Raw genomic sequence first — 19,306 nt, forward strand, 5'->3', positions numbered from 1 at the left:
AGATTTTAGACCTGACTCTGACACGTCCAGAGATAGTCCAGAAACTTTGTGATTGGACAGGTAAAGGGGTCAAGGGACTGAGAAGAGCACCATGACGTAAACCTGGTCTATTTGTAAGAATAAGATTTTCTCGTGGAAGGCTTCCATGAAGCAATCAGGACATGGGAAACTGGTTCAGAAAGGTTAAGTGGTTGAAGAATTAACCTTTCAACATCCATGCCATCAGGGACAAGGCTTGAAGATTGGGGTGGTGTAGGCACATGCCGTTTTGAGTGATTAGAAGCGGGTCCTTTCCCAAGGGAATGTGCATGCGAATGGTGAGATCCTGAAGTATTGGAAACCACACTTAGCGTGGCCAGTGAGGTGCTATCAGGATCATGGTTCCCTTTTCCTGACGTAACTTCATAAGAGTCTTCGAGAGAAGTGGAAGTGGAGGGAATGCATATAGGAGACCGGTTGTCCATGAGAGGGAGAACGCATCTCTTGGCTGATAGTGTTGGCTGCGAGTAAGAGAGCAGAAGTTGTCTACTTTGTGATTTTGAGATGACGCAAAGAGGTCTATTTGAGGATAACCCCATTGTTGGAAGATCGAGTTTGCTATTGAGGGGTTGAGAGACCACTCGTGCGGTTGAAAAGTGCGACTCAGCTTGTCTGCCAACACATTGTCCACTCCCGGCAAGTAGGTGGCCCTGAGGTACATCGAGTGGGAGAGGGCCTCCGCCCATATCTGTGCAGCTTCCTGATACAGAAGGTAGGAGCCCGTCCCTCCCTGTTTGTTGATGTACCACATGGCCACCTGGTTGTCCGTCTGGATCAGGATGACTTGATTGGAGGGGCGATCCTGAAATATCCTGAGAGCATATCTGATTGCTCAAAGCTCCAGGAAATGTATTTGGTGTTTGGCTTCCTCTGGAGACCAAGATCCTTGCGTCTGCAGATCGGCCACGTGGGCTCCCCAGCCGAAGTTGGAAGCATCAGTGGTAAGAATTATTTGAGGGTCTGGAGTCTGGAAGGGCAGGCCTTGGAGGAGATTGACCTGATTTCTCCACCAGGCGAGAGACTGACGGAGTGAGTTGGTTACGTGGACAATGGTCAACAGGGGCTGAATGGATTGAGTCCATTGTGACCTTAGAGTCCACTGCATGACTCTCATGGCCAAGCGGGCCATTGGGATGACCTGAACTGAGGACGCCATGTGTCCCAGGAGGAAGAGAAAATGGTGTGCAGTCGTACAGTGCTGAGACTGCAGCTGGTGTGCAAGAGACTCGAGAGTGAGAGCTCGCTGTCAAGGCAGAAAAGCCTTTGCCTGCAAGGTGTCCAAGTCTGCCCCAATGAACGATAAGGTTTGAGATGGGACTAAGTAGGATTTGTCGTAGTTGACGAGAAATCCGACCGAAATTAGAGTGTGTAAGGTAAGATGTAGGGACGACGGAGCAGCTTGCTGAGTGGGAGCCCTGATTAACCAATCGTCTAGATAGGGGTAGACGTGAACACCTTGAGTCCTGAGGAAGGCTGCAACTATGACGAGGCATTTTGTGAAGACTCGTGGTGCAGATGTGAGGCCGAATGGAAGCACTCGGTACTGATAGTGCTTGAGGGCCTACTAGAAACCTCAGGTATTTGTGATGGGATGGAATTATCGCTATATGAGGGTATGCCTCATGGAGGTCTAGAGAGCAGAGCCAGTAGAAGAGGAAGAAGAGAGCCCAAGGTTACCATTTTGAACTTCTCTCGCTGGAGGTACTTGTTTAGGGCACGTGGGTCCAGAATTGGACGAACACCCCCCCGATTTTTTGGAGATTAGAAAGTACCGGGAATAGAACCCTAGGCCGTGCTGAGAGTAGGGTACTGGTTCTATTGCCTTGGACTGGAGGAGGAGGGAGACCTCCTGTTCCAGAAGGATGGAATGATCGGATGTTCTCCACGTCGGTAGAGGTGGGGAGTCCGGTGGAATGGAAAGTTCAGATGATAAACCTGAGCAATTATCGCCAGGACCCACTGGTCTGAGGTGAACAAGTGCCACCTGATGTTGAAACGGCACAATCGATCTCCCACTGGTATGTGGGGCAATGGAAGCTGGCTGCTGCTCTCTATGAAGCAGGACCTGGTTGAGGAGCTGCTTGTGGTTTTTGTTTTCATGTCTGACGAGACTGGGTTTTTTGAAACGGTCTCGTAGAACGGGTTCTAGCTGGTGGCGGGTAGGATTTCTTCGGGCGGAAGAATGACTTCTTAGAGTCCTTACGGAAGGGCTGTTTTGAAGATTACTCAGAAGGCATCAGAGAGAGCTGTCTTAGGGTCTCATGATGGTCCTTGAGTTCCGCCACCGTTCATTGAATCTGCTCGCCAAACAGATTATCTCCTACACAAGGCAGGTCAGATAATCTATCTTGTACTTCGGGGCGAAGGTCGGAAGACTTGAGCCAGGCCCATCGTCTTGCCGAGATAGCAGCTGCAGATATCCTGGTAGCAGTGTCAAAGATATCGTAAGATGATCTGATCTCATGCTTGCCTGCCTCAAAACCCTTGTTTACTACGGTTTGGAGTTGATCTTGAAATTGCTGAGGCAGGGAGTCTGTCAAGTCTTGTATCTGCTTAAATAAGACCCTATTATATTGGGTCATATAGAGCTGATAAGAGGCAATTCTGGAGATGAGCATTGATCCCTGGAAGACACGGCAACCAATGGCATCTAGAAATTTCTGTTCCTTGCATAGGGGAAAGGAGGTGTGAGGTTTTGATCTCCTTGCTCTTTTCTGGGCAGATTCTACAACCACAGATTGTTGTGTCCATCGGTTCCAGACGCCTCTCTCCACCCTCCTCACCTCTTTGGCGCCTCCCTCTTCACCCGCGGGAAGATTGGCTGCTGTGGCGTTCCTCTGCCGAGGTCCTCCGGCGTTCCCAGACCGGCTCCACGCTGTGAACCGCCATGTTTCTTGGAGGCCTAGGGGAGCGTGCGCGGCGCGGCCCCAACTGAAGTACCAGCAATGGCGCAAAACCTCGGGGACATCCCCCGAAGATGACGTCACCCGCGACTGATATTTAAGGTCTTAGAATTTGCTAACACATCGAGTTAGCAAGGAATGACAACGGACTCACTTCGACTTTCCAAACTACTCTGCCTCCTCGGACTAACCAGGGGTACCCGCTCCTCGGGGGCCTCGCTCTCTCTCTTACTTTATAGTTTGCAGTCGAACCGGTACTTACTCCTCGAGGGCCTATACTTTCCAGCTCCTGGGCTTCTATGAGACTTTGTGTGAGTGTTACCATCAGGTTCGGTACATGTACTCTGCTTACCCTGCCTACTCACTATATTTCAGTTTCTCTACAGCTCAGCCTCCAGGGATCGCTGTTCCAGCTTCTGAGGGACTGCAGCCCAGCCGGGCATTCCAGCTCACTACTACCACCTCTGGTGGTTCAGTATACTGTCTAATAAAATAACTAGTGTGTATCTGTCTCCATACTCTGAGCTTGACCAGTGGTCCCTCTCGTCGTCTTCCCCGGGGGCATGGTCATCTGCCACTGGTCCAAGGATCCACCCACAACTCTCCTAAATATTACAGATTGCTATCTCCTCAGCAGACTGTTAACTCTGAACTGAACAGATTACTAACTCCTATCTGATTGCTCCTCCCATCAGATAGCGGTTTAATTACACAGATTGGTGATCCAATTGAGGTTTGTGAAAGCCTGGAGCTGATTGTACGAGATAGGTGGTGTCAGCTTTCCTGTTGACTGGAGCAACAGAGCCAGGATGTTCCCAGTTCTTTTTGAGGAGATCCAGATGAACCTGGTGGATAGGGATGGAGGTTATTTCCTTGGGTGCATCCAGGAATTGTAGCAACTCCATCATTTGATGCCTATCATCCTGTTCCGTCTGTAATTGGAAGGGAACCAATTCAGACATCTCAATTGGAAGGGAACCAATTCAGACCAATTCAGACATCACAAAATTTATGAAGGAAAGGTCCTCTGGAGGAGAACGCTTTCTGCTTTCAGTAGGTGAAGGTGGTGAAGACAAATCATCGGTGTCTGGTGAAGAATCATCAGTCCAGGTATCATAGGGATCAGCACCTGCTCCTCTAGGGATTAGAGAAGGACGGGGTGGTGGGATCCCTGAAGGTTCCTGGTCAAGGCTCTGAAGGATCGAAGGAATAACTGGAGGCACCGATGAAGGCATCGAGGGCATCGATGGATGGCTCGGTGGCACCGACGGACGTATCAGCACTGATGGATGGATCGGTGGCACCGGACGTATCGGCATCTATGGCTGAGGCATCGACAGAACTCCCGATGGAGGGATGCGGAACGGTGTTTCTCCTCCCGATGACAAAGTAAACGGGGAGGGCACCGGAGCCATCAGTGACCCAGGCTCCATCAGTGAAAAAGCAGCCATGAGCGCTTCCATCCTCAAGAGCAGCAGTTCCAACGCTGCTGGAATCGGGTCGGTGGTCGGTTCCGCAATCGGTACCGGTGTCGGTGCCGGAAGAACTTGGAGTCGATGCATCGCCTTGTCGATGGCCTCCTGAACCATCCAGTCCAGTTCTTCTCAGAGACCTGGAGCAAGCAGCCCCGGCTCCGGAACAGAAGAAGGAGGCAGAGGCATAGGCAGAGGAACAACCGTTAAAGGCAGAGTCGTGGCTCCCAATACCCTGTTGGGTGAGGGTTGCCTCAGTGACCCAGTCGCCGAAAAGGTCGGTGCCTTTTCTGGATGGGGTTTCTTTGACGGCGGCTCGGACGATGGCGAGGTCAATGATTTCGCTTCCTCGATGGTCCGAGACTTTCAATGCCGGTGGCAATGTTTATCTCTACGATCCCCACGGTCCTGAGGGGGAGTAGAGGGTATTAAAGGCCAAGAAGTCGTCGATGCCGGACGGTCACCGGCCAGAGGTCGATACTGGCGCAAAGTTGATTCTGACGACGTCGATATCATAGACGACGTCGGGGTTTGAGCACGGAGCTCCATCTTCTCCATTCTGGCCTTGCGACCTTTTGGTGTCATTAGGGCACATTTGGTGCAGGTTAGGACATCCTGCTCACATCCACATTACACAGACTTTGTGAGGGTCTGTGATGGACATGGTGCGATTACAGTCCGGGCATCAGCGGAACCCCGACGCCATGGCCATGAAAAAATTGAGCTGCGGTATGGTCGACGGCCAGTAGGCCGCGAAGGCTAAACTAGACAGTAATCGACGGAAAACGGGTAAAAAACTTACCGGAGTACCACGGCTTGAAAAAGTTGAAGGAGGGACCCCTGTGGGGTAAATTAAATTTTAGTAATTCCGTAAGGAAAATTCCTGTCAGGAATCTCTGCAGAGCTCCTTAGCTGCGTGGCTACTGCTGCGAAGAAAAAAGAAGACTGAAGGGGGACCCCTGCTGGCTGCAGGGTTAGTGCTATGCTGGGCATGCCCAGTAGGAGCCAGTCAAAGCTCTGGAAACTTTGACAGAAGTGTTCCGTGATTGGGCTCCATCCTGTGATGTCACCCATATGTGAGGACTACCATCCTGCTTGTCCTGTGAGAACCAACATGTCACCATAACAATCAGTGTTTACAGAAATATTCAAGGAGCATTTCCTTACTTAAAATAAAACTGGTTCTTACCTGCTAATTTTCATTCCTGGAATACCACAGATCAGTCCAGACAAGTGGGTTTTACATCCCTACCAGCAGATGGAGGCGGAGAATAAAAACTTTTCAGGCACTGCTACTTAATCGAGAGTGCCACCTGCAGTCCTTCAGTATTGACCTGTTCCCAAGCCACAATGATTATCTCCCAAACTCCAAGGATTTCTCCCTCTAAAGCGAGCTGAGGGATAAGTTGGAACCCCCAACCAAACTGAATCCTCAACTTAGGGAAATGAAAAATAAATTTCTAGTCTCAAATACGAAGTTAGCCCTGTTATCTGTACCCTCTTGTTTGATGTAATTTCCAACTTTGGTTCTATGTAAACTGACGTGATATGTACTAGTACAGGAACATCGGTATATAAAAGCCTTAAATACATTTAATTAAAGAGGCTTAGGTACATCCCACTTGTCTGGACCGATCTGGGGTATTAATTAACTAACTGAGAACTATGTACAATCTCATTCACAATTATGCCGTACAAAAATTCTGCACCACCAGCAGCATCCAGAAGCAGGAAAGGTCTTTTGAAAAAAAAGTCATAATGGGATGGGAGTCTGGACCGATCCGTGGTATTTCAGGAATGAAAATTAGCAGGTAAGAACCAACTTTCCTTTCCTGTTCATACCCCAGATCGGTCCAGACAAGTGGGATGTACCTAAGCCTCTTCTTTGGGTCACTGAATAACACAAAGATGGTCCAAACTCCAAAATTCATTAATCAACTTGAGATATCTTAAGCAAACCTGTGTCCAAAAAGTGAAGTTCCCTTGCATGGGGAAAATCAGACGTCAGGTTCAGAAACCCCGGCAATTCCATCGTCTGGCTAAGATGAAAGGCCGACACGACCTTGGGCAAAAAAATGGAACAGCACACAATGAAACATCATCATTGGAAATCCGTAAGAAGGGATCTCTGCATGTTAAGCCCTGAAGCTCTGAAATTCGTCTCGCCGAGCAAACTTCCACAAGAAACACAGTCTTCAGGGTAAGGTCCTTCAAAGAAGCCCTTCTCAAAGGCTCAAAGGGAGGTCCACACAGTACTTGAAGAACCATATTAAGATTCCAGGATGGACAGAGTCTATGGACTGGAGGACACAAATGCTTCGCTCCCTTAAGAAAATGGACTATGTCCAGATGAGATGCTAAGGGTTGTCTCTGCAACCTCTCACTCTGAAATAACCCAAGTTGCCACCTGGACTTGGACAGAATTATAGGCTAAACTCTTTGACAAGCCCTCTTGTAAAAAGGCCAAGACCTGGGCAATGTTCGTCTGCAAAGGATTAGCATCATGGACCCCACACCAGGTCTCAAACACTCTCCAAACTCTGATATATGCCAAAAACATAGAGGATCTTCTAGCCTGAAGAATAGTAGTAATCACTGGCTCTGAATACTCCTTCAAGTGAAAACATAGTCTCTCAAAAGCCAGGCCACTAGACAGAAGTGATCCGCCTGCTCCGAAGAGATGAGTCCTTGATGGTGCCTTAACTGGACAGATCAGTCTACTGCCAGCTGAACTAGATCTGCAAACCACGGACAGCATGGCCATTCTGGCGCTACTAGGATCACTCTTCCCTGATGTTACTCAATGTGGCACAACACTCGATCTTCAAGTGGCCACAGGAGAAAGACATATAGCAGGAGTCTCCCTGGCCATGGCTGAACCAGAGCATCGAACCCTGCAGAGTCGAACTCACTCCAGTAGCTGAAAAACCTGGCTGTCTTGGCATTCTTCCGTGTTGCCATGAGATCGAACTGGGGCTCACCCCACCTGCGCCGAATGAGGGCAAAGGCCTCCGCTGACAGCTCCCATTCCCCCGGGTCAGAGATAGTCTGCCTGCACATTGTCCACACCTGCTACATGAGAGGCTGCTAGTGCTGCTAGATGAAGTTCCACCCAGGCAAAGAGTTCCTGAACCTCCTGGGCCACCAAGTGACTCTTCCTTTCACCCTGCCGATTAATATAGGCCACAATCGTCGCATTGTCTGAGAACACACGCACCACATGCCCTGAATCTGAGGAAGAAATATCAGCACCCCCGGACCGCTCTTGTTTCCAGACGGTTGATTGACCAGGATGCTTGCACCGCTGACCACTGCCCTTGGGCTGCAAACCCATGACATCTCACTCCACAACCACTGAGACTGGCATCTGTGATCATTACCATTCAGTCCAGAACTTCTAGATCCATTCCTTTCTCCAAATTGGGACATGACAGCCACCACAAGAGACTGGACCTGGATTTCTTCTGGAGCAGCAATGACAGCTGAAATTCCTCTGACAACTGATTTCAATGGGATAGGAGCACTTTCTGAAGAGGATGCATGTGAGCAAAGGTCCATGGCACCAATCCAGTGTAGAGGCCATGGAACCTAGAATTAGTAAATATTCCCAGACTTTACTGAGGACTGACAGATTCCGCAGACAAACTACTTGCGACTGCAACTTGATCACCCTGCCTAACTAGGTGTTGAATCACGCTCCGAGATATTCCAAGGACTGGAATGGCTCCAGATGGCTCTTTACCAGGTTTATAACCCAGCCCAGGGACCTTAGACGCTCTGTCACCGTCAAATAGAACAATGACACCCTACCTCCAACTTTGCCCAAATGAGCCAATTGTCCAGGTCCATATGTACTAGTATCCCTTAGTTAGACTTAGTTTTTGGGAACTTGCCAGGTTCTTACGGCCTGGATTGGCCACTGTTGGAGACAGGATGCTGGGCTTGATGGATCCTTGGTCTGACCCAATATGGCAATTTCTTATGTTCCCTTCTGAGGGCCACCGCTACTACCACCATCACCTTCGTGAATGTTATTGATGCAGTAGCCAGCCAAAGGGAAAAGCTTGAAACTGAAAATGTTCTCCTAGCACCATGAAGCAAAAAAACTTCTGATGGTCTGCTCAGATGGGAATGTGGAGATATGTCTCTATTAAATCCAAGGAGATGAGAAACTCTCCCTTGCGCACCACTGCAATCACCCTCCACGTTGTCTCCATCCGAAAACGCAGCACCTGTAAGGCTGCATTGACTTTTTGCAAATCTAGAATGGGCCAAAAAGAGCCCTCCTTCTTGGAAACCATGAAGTACATACAATATCTTCCTCGACCTTGCTCCTCCTGCGGCACCGGAATGACTGCTTTCAATCGCCAAAACCATAGAAGAGTGTCCTGCACTGCTGCCAGCTTGCTGGGCAAAGCACAACAGAAAAACAACAAAGGCCTCTTTGAGGGGCCATGAAAATTCTAAGGCATAGCTGTCCCTTATTACTTCCAGTACCCACTGGTCGGAAGTGACTCTGGTCCACTCCTCGTAAAAATGGGACAACCTTCCTCAGACAGCTTCCAGGGAGGATTGGACCAGCCTACCTTCATTGGATGGGTTTCACACGTCCAGAACCCTGTCCAGAACTATCGCTAGCCAGCCTACAGGTCCCTCGAAAGGACTGCTGTCTTCCTGAACCCTACTTCTGCATAGATCTGGAAGAACTTCTGTTGGAGCAAAATCTTCTCATGTCATGCAAGCGTGTGGCAAAAAGGTCTTCTTACTTCCTTTCTTATCTTTGGGCAATCTATTCCCTTTAGAATCTGCCAAATGCTGCTTCAGCTTCTTCAGGTCCTCCCCAAACAACTTTCCTTTGAAGGGGTGATTACAAAGCTGCACCTTTGACCATACATCCATCGACCAATTACACAACCATAGGCATCTTCGAGCAGCTACCGCAGACATTCCTGGCCAAAGTCTGAAGCATATCATAGAGGGCATCCACCACATAGGCCACCCCCTCCTCCAAGCAAGCATCTTGGCCAGAATCAGCAGAGGTCCCAGATGCCTTCTCCTGCACCCAGCACAAACAAATTCTCTGCATTAGACTAGCACAGACCGCCTCTCTAAGGTTCAGAGCAGAGACTACAAACAGCCTCTTTAACTGGATCTCCAGCTTTTGGTCTTAGACATCTTTCATGGTCGCCAACCCTGTCTTCTTCATCAGCGCTGACACCACTGTATCCACATTTGGAAGCTTAGATGACTGAGGGGGTAAGGGGGCTCTTAGGGAAGATAAGGCAAGTGCAAAAAGACTAAATAAATTCTTTGCTTCCGTGTTTACTAATAAGGATGTTGGAGAGATACCAGTTCCAGAGATGGTTTTCAAGGGTAATGGGTCAGATGAACTGAATCAAATCACTATGAACCTGGAAGATGTAGTAGACCAGATCAACAAACTAAAGAGTAGCAAATCTAAATGTAGCGGCGTAAATGTAGTGGAATTATCCACTACATTTACGCCGACGACATCCAACTAATTCTACCCATAGATGACACTTTAGAGGAAACATTAAACCTAGCCAACATGTACCTAAGCATTATAAAACAACTACTGACACAAATGGAACTTGTAATTAATATTGATAAAACAGAATTTCTACACTTAGAACAAAGAAATTCTGAAATCAGTCAAACCTCAATAATTCTCAAAGACAACCAGAAAATTGAACTAACTGGAAAAGTACGTAACCTGGGAATAATTATAGACCCTGAAATCAATCTGAAACAACACATATCACTAAAAGTAAAGGAAGGTTATGCAAAGTTCATGGTACTCAGAAAACTTAAACCACTACTAACTCAAAATGACTTCCGAACAATACTACAGGCACTAATTTTCTCCAGCACAGACTACTGCAATGCCCTTATGCTAGGACTACCTAATACAACATTAAGACCACTGCAAATACTACAGAACACAGCAGCCAGAATACTAACCGGAAAAAGAAAGAGGGACCATATAACTGAAACCCTAGCAGAGTTACATTGGCTACCAATTGAACACAGAATTAAATACAAAACCCTATGTATCATTCACAAACTAATTTATGATGAGAAATCAGATTGGCTAAACACAGCATTACAGGTACACACTCCACACAGGAACCTCCGATCAGCAAATAAAGCACTCCTAACCATCCCTTCAGTTAAAACAGCAAGACTGACCCAAGTGAGGGAGAGAGCCCTATCACTAGCAGGACCCATAATCTGGAACACAATGCCTCCAGAGATCAGGCTACAAAGTGATCTAAAGACATTCAAGAAAAGTTTAAAAACATGGCTTTTTAAACAAGCATTTTACAAAGAGACGAAAGAAATAGAGAGAAATTATTCAGGAAAAGACAGAAAGGCACAGACACACAGTACGTAGAACTTTACAATAGATTAGTCTATGAACTCTATCCCACAACAAACATAACTATAATACTATGTGTGATAAAACTACCCGGTACAGCTGGTCATGAACTACTTCGCTAAATGTCTATGTCTAATGATATATTGTAACCGAACCTTTAACGGCACCTGTTAGAATGTACTATTGTACGCTTTTACCCTCATTAAATATGTGCCTACATGTAAACCGTTGCAATGGTATTTAACTTAGCAACGGTATAGAAAAGTTTTTAAATAAAATAAATAAATCATCTGGACTGGAAGGTATGCATCCCAGGGATTTGAAGGAACTAAAAATGAAATTTCAGATCTATTAGTTAAATTGGTAACATCATTAAAATCATCCATTGCACCTGAAGACTGTAGCGTGGCCAATGTATCTCCAATATTTAAAAAGGGCTCCAGGAGCAATCCAGGAAACTCTAGACCAGTGAGCCTGACTTCAGTGCTGAGAAAAATAGTGGAAACTATTCTAAAGATTAAAATCACAGAGCATATAGAAAGACATGGTTTAATGGAACACAGTCATCAAGGATTTACCCAAGGGAAGTTTTGCCTTACAAATCAACTTCTTTTTTTTTTAAGGGTTTAATAAACATGTGGATAAAGGTAAAACGGTAGATATAGTGTATTTAGATTTTCAGAAGGCGTTTGACACAGTCCCTCATGAGAGGCTTCTAAGAAAACTAATAAGTCATGGGATAAGAGACGATGTCCTTTTGTGGATTACAAACTGGTTAAAAGACAGGAAACAGAGTAGGATTAAATGGTCAATTTTCTCAGTGGAAAAGGGTAAACAGTGAAGTGCCTCATGGATCTGTACTTGGACCGGTGCTTTTCAATTTATTTATAAATAATCTAAAAGGAATATGATGAGTGAGGTAATCAAATTTTCAGATGAATCAAAATTATTCAGAGTAATTAAATCACAAGCTGATTGTGATAAATTGCAGGAAGACCTTGCAAGACTGGAAGACTGAGCATCCAAATGGCAGTTGAAATTTAATGTGGACAAATGCAAGGTGATGCATGTAAGGAAAAATAACCCTTGCTGTAGTTACACAACGTTAGATTCCATAATAGGAGCTACCACCCAGAAAAAAGATCTAGGCTTCATAGTGGATAATACATTAAATTCGCTCAGTGTGCTGCGGCAGTCAAAAAAGCAAATAGAATGTTAGGAATTATTAGGAAGGGAATGGTGAAAAAAATGGAAAGTGTCATAATGCCTCTGTATCGCTCCATGGTGAGACCGCACCTTGAGGACTGTGTACAATTCTGGTTGCCACATCTCAGGAAAGATATAGTTGCAGTAGAGATGGTACAGAGAAGGGGGATCAAAAAGATAAAGAGGATGAACTGCTCCCCTATGAGGAAAACCTAAAGAGGTTAGGGCTGTTCAGCTTGGAGAAGAGACGGCTGAGGAGGGATAAGATAGAGGTCTTTAAAATCATGAGAGGTCAAGAACAGGTAAACGTGAACTAGTTATTTACTTTTTCAGATAACAGAAGGACTGTGGGCATGCCATTAAGTTAGCAAGTAGCACATTTAAAACTAATCGGAAAAAATTCTCTCTCATTCAACGCACAATTAAGCTCTGGAATTTGTTGCCAGAGGATGTGGTTAGTGCAGTTAGTGTAGCTGGGTTTAAAAAAGTTTGGATAAGTTCTTGGAGGAGAAGTCCATTAACTGCTATTAATCAAGTTGACTTAGAGGTAGATCTTTAAAAAGTACGCCGGATTTTATAAGATATGCGCGTAGCCACGCGTATCTTATAAAATCCGGGGTCGGCATGCGCAAGGCTGCGTAAAATCGGCAGCCTGCGTGCGCTGAGCCATGCAGCCTGCCTCCGTTCCCTCCACGTCCCCCCACCTTCCCCTCCCTTCCCCTACCTAACCCACCCCCTGGCCCTACCTAAATAACCCCCCCCACCTTTGTTGAGCAAGTTACGCCTACTTGAAGTGGCGCACGCAAGTTACGCCTGCTTGAAGCAGGCGTAACTTGCGCGCGCCGCCTCGCATCCCCCGGCACAGGCCGCAGTGCCGGGGGACTCGGGACCGCCCTCCCGGCCCGCCCCCGAACCATCGCCACACCCCTGAACCCGCCCAGGACCGCCCTCTGACATGCCCCCTCCCGCCCCTTTTACGAAGCCCCGGGACTTACGCGCGTCCCGGGGCTTAGGCCAGCGGCCTATGCAAAATAGGCGCACTGGCGAGCAGAGCTTTTAAAATCTAGCCCTTAGGGAATAGCCACTGCTATTACTGGCATCAGTAGCATGGGATCTACTTAGTGTTTGGGTACTTTCCAGGTACTTGTAGCCTGGTTTGGGCACTGTTGGAAACAGGATGCTGGGCTTGATGGACCCTTGGTCTGACCCAGTATGGCAACTTCTTATGTTCTTATCCACCGCACTCCCCATCTTCTGCAGCTGCCAGGTCCTCCTTTGGTTCCATTGGTGCCTCTCCACCTTCTCCAGACTCCTGCTGTGCTGGAGAAAGCAGGAGAGGGGAGTCCCTATACTCCCTATCCATGGCAGGCCTCCTGCCACGTGGAGCCAAAATGGCCACCATCTTCTTCACCCTCCCCCCCCCCCGGGCAGACCTGCAGAACGGGTGCAGAATCTGTTTGCTGATCCCTCTGCCAAGGCTCCTTTGCCTCCAGAGGCACAGCTGGTGCAGAGAAGGGCTGCACTGAGGTGGGATCGCCTCCTCCCACAGGCCTGACAGACTTTCCCGCACTCCGCAGAAGGCGGCATGACGAGTGACGCAGCCCATAGCTAAAAATAACCCCGAGCAGGAGAGAAAAAAAAAGCTGATGCTGCTGCCAACGCTGTCCCGACCCCAGATGCTGAAAAAAAACAAGAGCCGTGCACTTCACTGCTCACCCCAACACCGAGCTGACTGCTGCTGCCGAGAGAAGGCCTACCAGACACTTTCTTTAAAAAAAAAAAAAACCAACAAATATATATATATATATATATATATATATATATATATATATATATATATATATATATTTTTTTTTTTTTTAATTTTTTTTTAAAGAAAGTGTCTGGTAGGCCTTCTCTCGGCAGCGGCAGCAGTCAGCCCAGAAATACAAAAGTTATATTTTCCTGTTTCTGGGTGATCCTGGCTGCTGCAGATGGCCAGACTGTGTGAGAAGGCCTCAGGGGGAGTGAGGGAACCAGGACCCCTGGCTTCCCCCCCGCCCTGGAAATCAAGGGTCAATCCTGGCTGGGGATTTCCAACCCCCCCTTTCAACCAGAGGGATGGCTCACAGAGGAACCTAACAGTTCTGGGAGCACCGTGTTCACTTTTTCTGTCTTCTTTCTAAACCTATTCTATACTAAAACAGTTAAAAAAAAAAAAAAAAAAAAGAAGAAAAAGTTCAGACTGCAGGTTTGCACCTCTACCATCTGCTGGAGACTGAGAAATACTGAGGGATTGCAGGTGGCACTCTCAGTTAAGTAGCAGTGCCTGAAAAGTTTCTATTCTCTGCCTCCATCTGCTGGTAGGGATGTAAAACCCACTTGTCTGGACTGATATGGGGTGTGAACAGAAATCCTTCCTACTGCTATTTCTAGTCTAGTCTGGAGGAGTAGAAGACATAAGGCATCTCACCTAGTACCAGGTCATGTTGGGATTTTATACAGTTTTTAAAAACCCTTTGCTCTTTTTGAAGTGCCATTCAGGATTTTAGTACCCAGCTTTTAACCAGAATCTGTACTTCCCACAAACCTACTTACTTTGAGGCTGACATTATGCGCTACTTAGTCAGAGAAGTAGGCACTTCTCTGGCTAAGTGGCGGCCGCTGAAAATCTGGTTACGTTCAGCGGTCGCCATTTAGCTGGATAAGCAGATAGCCGGATATCAGGGGGGAGCAGGGAATGGGCGTATCGGGGCAGCACTACTTATCCAGCTAAGTTAATGGAATAAGTAAAATCTGCCATAGAGCAGGTTTAACTTAGCCGGATAACACTTTATCCAGCTAAGAAGCGATTTTTACACAGATATAGAGCAACATAGTTGTGCCGCTGAATATCCCAAGTAATTTAGCCACATAAGTCATATCTGGCTCAGCTACATAGACATTGAATACAGAGGTCTTTGAGCTAAATCTAACAAGATTTTCACACATGACCAAACACATAGAATTCCATACCTTCTCCTTGATTGAAGAGCCTTTCTTCCTCCGGACCATCAGGAATTAGTGGATTGACAAAAGCTGAGCTACACAAACACAAAACAGCAATGTAAACAAATGTGTAAAAATATCATTTGGAGAAACAGTAAGAAAGTTTCAAAATTGTATGTTGTAGTCACTTTTTGCTTTCCTGGGCGGGAGGGGAGGCTGGATATAGGGTTCCGGAAATTGCCTTCACGTACCCAGCTACAGCCCAGGCAACTGCAGTGCAAGCTTCCCCAAACTGTCCTGAAACCTCAGCTCATCAGTTGCCTTTCTCTTTCATTATCTGAGGATGCTGAGGAGGCCTTTGATAAGAGTCCACTGGTGGCATTTGTTTCAAGCTCCAGAGAAAATGGCCCCGGGGAGCAGCTTTTTGGTATGGATCCTCTCCAAAGGCATTTATAAAAATTTACAACAGATAATCTGATAATTTCAAGGTGAGACAGGGTATTAGTCAGGGATGTCCTCTATCCCCTCTTCTATTTGCCATCTGTATAGTAGCCTTTGTGTAGCGGGTTGGATCAAACTTAGGGATAGAGGGAATCCCGGGGGATGGGGCTCCTTACAGGGCGGTGCTAGCATTTTTGCTGCCCTGTGCGAATTACTGTGCTGCCCCCTCCTCTTTTTTTTTTTTAAACAGAGAATAACCCACCTCAATTAGACATGCAGAACACAGAGTCTCCCTCACCAAATACAGAATAAGGAGACTATAAACTATAAACAAACTTAAGTGGACACTACAACAAGCCAGGCTCTGTATGCAATGCAGCAATGGAGAAACAGAAACATCACTATTCATCAAAAAAAAATCAAGGAATATAAATCAATCATATTAGTAAAACTATACTTATAAGAATATTTCCAACAAGCTAAAGAATAGAACATCCAGTTAAGAGCTCACATAAAAATTTTAAAACTTTTCCAAAACAAAATATTTCAAAATGGCAGACACAGACACCCAGTAATTAAAACTAATTAGGATGGAAAATTAACTACTCTCCATACCTGAAAACTTTTCATTTCCAGTCATTCTGAGTATGGTATGGATTAGTGGGGGAACAGACTCTTTCACCATACACAAACACACACACACTCCCACCCCAGACAGGTTCCCATTCACTCACACACACAGCCTACTCAGGCTCCCATTCACACACATACACATCCCAGTCAGGCTCCCATTCACACACACACACACCCACCCACCCCCAGTCAGGCTCCCATTTATTCATTCATATACACCATCGGGAGCCATTCTGCTACTCCTCATGTGCCGGCTCCTGCACTAATCATATCTCTTGGGGCAAGCAAGCAAATCTTGTGAAGCATCGCAAGATTGGCATACAGTACGTGCTAGCTGCACGTATTTTGGACAGCACATGCCGGCACTGGAGGAGAACAGTCTCCTCCTTTCTTCAGATGGAGTCTATTGGCGGCCTTGCATGCCTCTTCCGGGCCATCGGTGGGATGAGATCTACCTGGGGTCTCCCATGCCTTCTCTTCTGGGCCGCCGGTAGCATGAGGTCTACCGGCAGACTCCCATGCCTCTTCCGAGCCACCAGTGGGATGGATCCTTCTTCCACCACCCCACCCCCAAGTGTTCCTCCCTGTACAATTGCACAGTGTGCACACCTGGTAGCACTGGGCCTGACTCCTTACAAGATTTTGTTTTTTTGCTGATGATATCATGTTTACTTTAAGTACGCCTGAGTCATCTTTAGAAATGTTGGGCCATGAAATTGAGAGTTTTAGAAAGTATCTGGACTTAAAATAAATATGGCCTGTGTGTCCAATATTAAAAAGTATTATTTAGCCTCTCAATTGAGAGCTGTAGATGATTGGCATTTCGGAGATGATGGCAAACAAAGGACCCTTATAGAGCAAAAAAAGATTGTGGGGTTGTTTCAATTAAGGCATTAATGTGGCTGCCTAAGAGATCTTAACTGGCTTTGACCACAATGTCTCCCTTTACACAGTTCACTCTAAAGTTATGGGATGGATGGAAGGCCTCTTTGGCAGGGAATAGGATTTATTTTTTTAAGTCTCCCATATGATTTAATTTTGATTTTCAGCCTGGCCTTGTTTCTTCAGCCTTCCAGCAATAGGCTAAGTCAACTGGAACACATCTAGGGGAATCATAGGCTGTCTAGCTTGGATATCCTTTTTGGGAAAATATCATTTGCTACTCAGGGATTCATTTCCATATCATCAATTAAAGCATTTATGGAATTGGGCCAGTTAAACTGGATCTTATGAAGGGAAAAACCTTGTTTGAGGGTTATTGTGACAAAGCTAGAAGTATTAAAGGGATGATTTCAAAACTTTATGCTTTATTGAATGGAGACTGAACCATCAAACTTAGGGCCTGATTTACTAAGGCTCTTCTCCCATTCTGTGTCTATGGGGAAAAATGCTTAGTAAATGAGGCCCTTAGATATGTAGAGATCCATATTCAAAAGCCATTTAGACAGATAACTGGCTGAATGTGTCAGATTTGCCATTTAGATAGCTAAATTATCCAGGTACCTCAAAAGTTATCTAAGTAATGCTGGAAGCTCCAGGAATTTCATAGTGCAGTGACAACGGGGGCCCCGAGGCAGGAACTGGGTGGGTGGGAGCACTTCTGGGGAAGGGTGTCTGCCTTGGGAGGGGAAGGGAGAAGGTGCACTTTAATGAAGTTTGCCTCACAAATCTCCTATATTTTTTGAAGGGGTGAATAAACATGTGGATAAAGGTGAACCAGTAGATGTGGGTTATCTGGATTTTCAGAAGGCATTTGACAAAGTCCCGTGGCCACCCTTATTCTCTTGAATATAAGTTCTATTTTATTTATGTATTATTTTATAGAGTGCTCTATATGTGATCCATGGCACATCCAGTACTTTACTTGTTAAGCTTATAATTGTTTAAACGTCTGTTGTCTGCTCTCTCAGTTTCCCAAGTTCCCATAACACCTTGATTTTTGTAACTTTTTTCTTTTTCTTCTCGTTATCATTGTTATAATACCCCTGTTCCTTGTAAACCGATATGATATTTTTCTTGAATGTCAGTATATAAAAGAGTTAAATAAATAAATGAGAGGCTTCTATGAAAACTAAAAAGTCATGGGATAGGAGGCGATGTCCTTTTGTGGACTGCAAGCTAGTTAAAAGACAGAAAACAGAGAGTAGGTTTTAATGGTCTGTTTTCACAGTGGAGTGCCTCAGGGATCTGTACTTGGATCAGAATTTTTAAAATATATTTATAAATGATCTGGAAAGGGTACGATGAGTGAGGTGATCAAATCTGCGGATAACACAAAATTAGGCAGAATAGCTAAATCTCAAGCGGATTGTGATAAATTGCAGGAGGACCTTGTGAGACTGGAAGATTAGGCTTCCAAATGGCAGATGAAAATTTAATGTGGATAAGTGCAAGGTGTATGCATATAGGGAAAAATAACCCTTGCTGTAGTTACACAATGTTAGGTTCTACCTTAGGAGTTACCACCCAGGAAGGTTCTAGGCGTCATAGTGGATAATACACTGAAATCATCGGCTCAGTGTGCTGTGGTGATCAAAAAAGCAAACAGAATGTTAGGAATTATTAAGAAGGGAATGGCAAATAAAACGATGGATATCCTAATGCCTGTATATCGCTCCATGGTGAGACCGCCATCTTGAGTACTGTGTTTAATTCTGGTTGCCGAATCTCAAAAAGATATAGTTGCACTGGAGAAAGAAGAAAATGCAGATAAGGGCAACCAAAATGATAAGGGACATGGAACGGCTACCTATGAGGTAATAGCTAAGGAAGTTAGGGCTGTTCAGTTGGAGAAAGAGACGACTGAGGTTCTACAAAATCATGAAAGGACTTGTACTAGTCAATGTAAATCGGTTATTACTCTCTCAGATAATAGAAGGATTATGGGGTGACCCCATGAAGTTAGCAGTAGCTCATTTAAAACAAATTGGAGAAAATTATTTTTCACTCCGCGCATAGTTAAGCTCTGGAATTCATTGCCAGAGGACGTGGTTTACAGCAGTTTAATGTAGCTGGGCTTAAATAAAGGTTTGGGAAAAGTTGCTAGAGGAAAAATCCAAAAAACTACTATTAATTCTTAAGCAATAGTAGCTTGAGATTTATTTAATGTTTGGGTACTGGGCTTGATGGACCCTTGGTTTGACCCAGTATGGCAATTCTTATTGTTTCTTATAGCAAGGAGGAGGAGGAGACCTGGGCCTGATGGTTATATTTTTGCAGTTAATTAATTTATTTCGTGGGAGTGG

General features: G+C 45.7%; 1 protein-coding gene across 6 annotated transcripts in view; it reads right to left on the reverse strand.

Moving 5' to 3' along the window:
• ACOT9 (acyl-CoA thioesterase 9) overlaps positions 1-19,306 on the reverse strand; it is a 139,177-nt gene that overhangs the window by 26,999 nt on the left and 92,872 nt on the right. For all 6 annotated transcript variants that reach the window (XM_029603406.1, XM_029603405.1, XM_029603404.1 and 3 more), the window contains one exon: positions 15,015-15,082. In XM_029603406.1, coding sequence (XP_029459266.1) covers positions 15,015-15,082 — 68 coding nt within the window. The remainder of the gene's footprint in view (positions 1-15,014; positions 15,083-19,306) is intronic.

Source organism: Rhinatrema bivittatum, chromosome 5, assembly GCF_901001135.1.
Source record: "Rhinatrema bivittatum chromosome 5, aRhiBiv1.1, whole genome shotgun sequence".
Taxonomy (NCBI): Eukaryota; Metazoa; Chordata; class Amphibia; order Gymnophiona; family Rhinatrematidae; genus Rhinatrema; species Rhinatrema bivittatum.